Below are 1,115 nucleotides of genomic sequence, written 5' to 3' on the forward strand. Positions count from 1 at the left end.
TGACATGTCTGCTCCTGGGAACAGTGGGTGAGTTTCATCTTTTTGAGGAGTGTTCCGAAATATTTCATAGATTGATTTCCAACAACTAAATTATTTAATAATATATATATATATATATATTTTGTTCATTTTTCCCCAGCTTATTCTATGGCTCCATCTGCATCTTTACATTTGAAATCAGTTCTTGTTGGACAGGAAGTGACTTTAAAATGTCTCAGTGATAACAGTCTAACCGTGGTCTTTAAATGGTACAAACAAACTTCAGGACAGAAACCACAACTCATGTCTAATTTCATTAGACACGAGAGTGAAGGAACTTTGGAAGATAACTTTCGGAATGATGCGAGGTTCCAGCTGGAGAGTGGTGCTGGTAAAAACCACCTGAAGATCTCAAATGCACAGACATCAGACTCCGCTACTTACTTCTGTGTTGGTGGATATTCATATGTTTATGAATTTTTTGAGGCATACAGTGTGCATGTGGGGGACTCTTCTTCTTACATCCAGACTTCTGTGGATCAGTCGTCCTCTGAGAACATCCATGCAGGAGACTCTGTGACTCTGAACTGTACAGTACACACTGGGAGCTGTGATGGAGAACACAGAGTTTACTGGTTCAAAGACTCTGAAGACTCTCATCCAGGACTCATTTACACTCATGGAGGCAGGAATGATCAGTGTGAGAGAAAGAAGAACACACAAACGCACAGTTGTGTTTACAAGCTCCACATGAAGAACCTGACTGAGTCTCATTCTGGGATCTACTACTGTGCTGTTGTCTCATGTGGACACATACTGTTTGGAAACGGAACCAAACTGGACCTCACAGTTGGTAAGTTAAAGTGATATTTGCGGAGTGTGAACACAATATTTTAAATCAGAAATGTGTGTTTTCTGACTCTCTGCAGGTCAGCCAAACTCTTGGTTGGTGTTTTTCTTAACTGGATCTTTGACCTTCATGAGCGTCCTTGTTATTTTTCTGGCTTACAAGATTAGGAAACAAAATTGTTGCCCGTCTAAAGGTACACAAACAATGAATCTGAGTTTCTTTTACAGTTGTTTGTCCATGTCGTTTATAAAATGCACATTTTGTCTTTTAAAACCAGAAGAAAGCT

The 1,115-nt window shown here is 39.6% G+C and overlaps 1 protein-coding gene across 1 annotated transcript; it reads left to right on the top strand.

Annotated features, from left to right (window-relative positions):
* The first annotated feature begins 110 nt into the window (after window positions 1–110).
* On the top strand, window positions 111–995 carry LOC112138366. Its single transcript, XM_036211351.1, has one exon. The coding sequence runs from the start codon at window positions 148–150 to the stop codon at window positions 844–846; it is 699 nt and encodes a 232-aa protein (XP_036067244.1). The 5' UTR covers window positions 111–147; the 3' UTR covers window positions 847–995.
* Window positions 996–1,115: the final 120 nt, after the last annotated feature.

Source organism: Oryzias melastigma, unplaced genomic scaffold (assembly GCF_002922805.2).
Source record: "Oryzias melastigma strain HK-1 unplaced genomic scaffold, ASM292280v2 sc07930, whole genome shotgun sequence".
In the NCBI taxonomy this organism is placed as follows: domain Eukaryota; kingdom Metazoa; phylum Chordata; class Actinopteri; order Beloniformes; family Adrianichthyidae; genus Oryzias; species Oryzias melastigma.

Bases quoted from the DNA above. Each gene is read 5' to 3' on its own strand.
- LOC112138366 (XM_036211351.1), top strand. From the start codon at position 148: ATGGCTCCATCTGCATCTTTACATTTGAAATCAGTTCTTGTTGGACAG.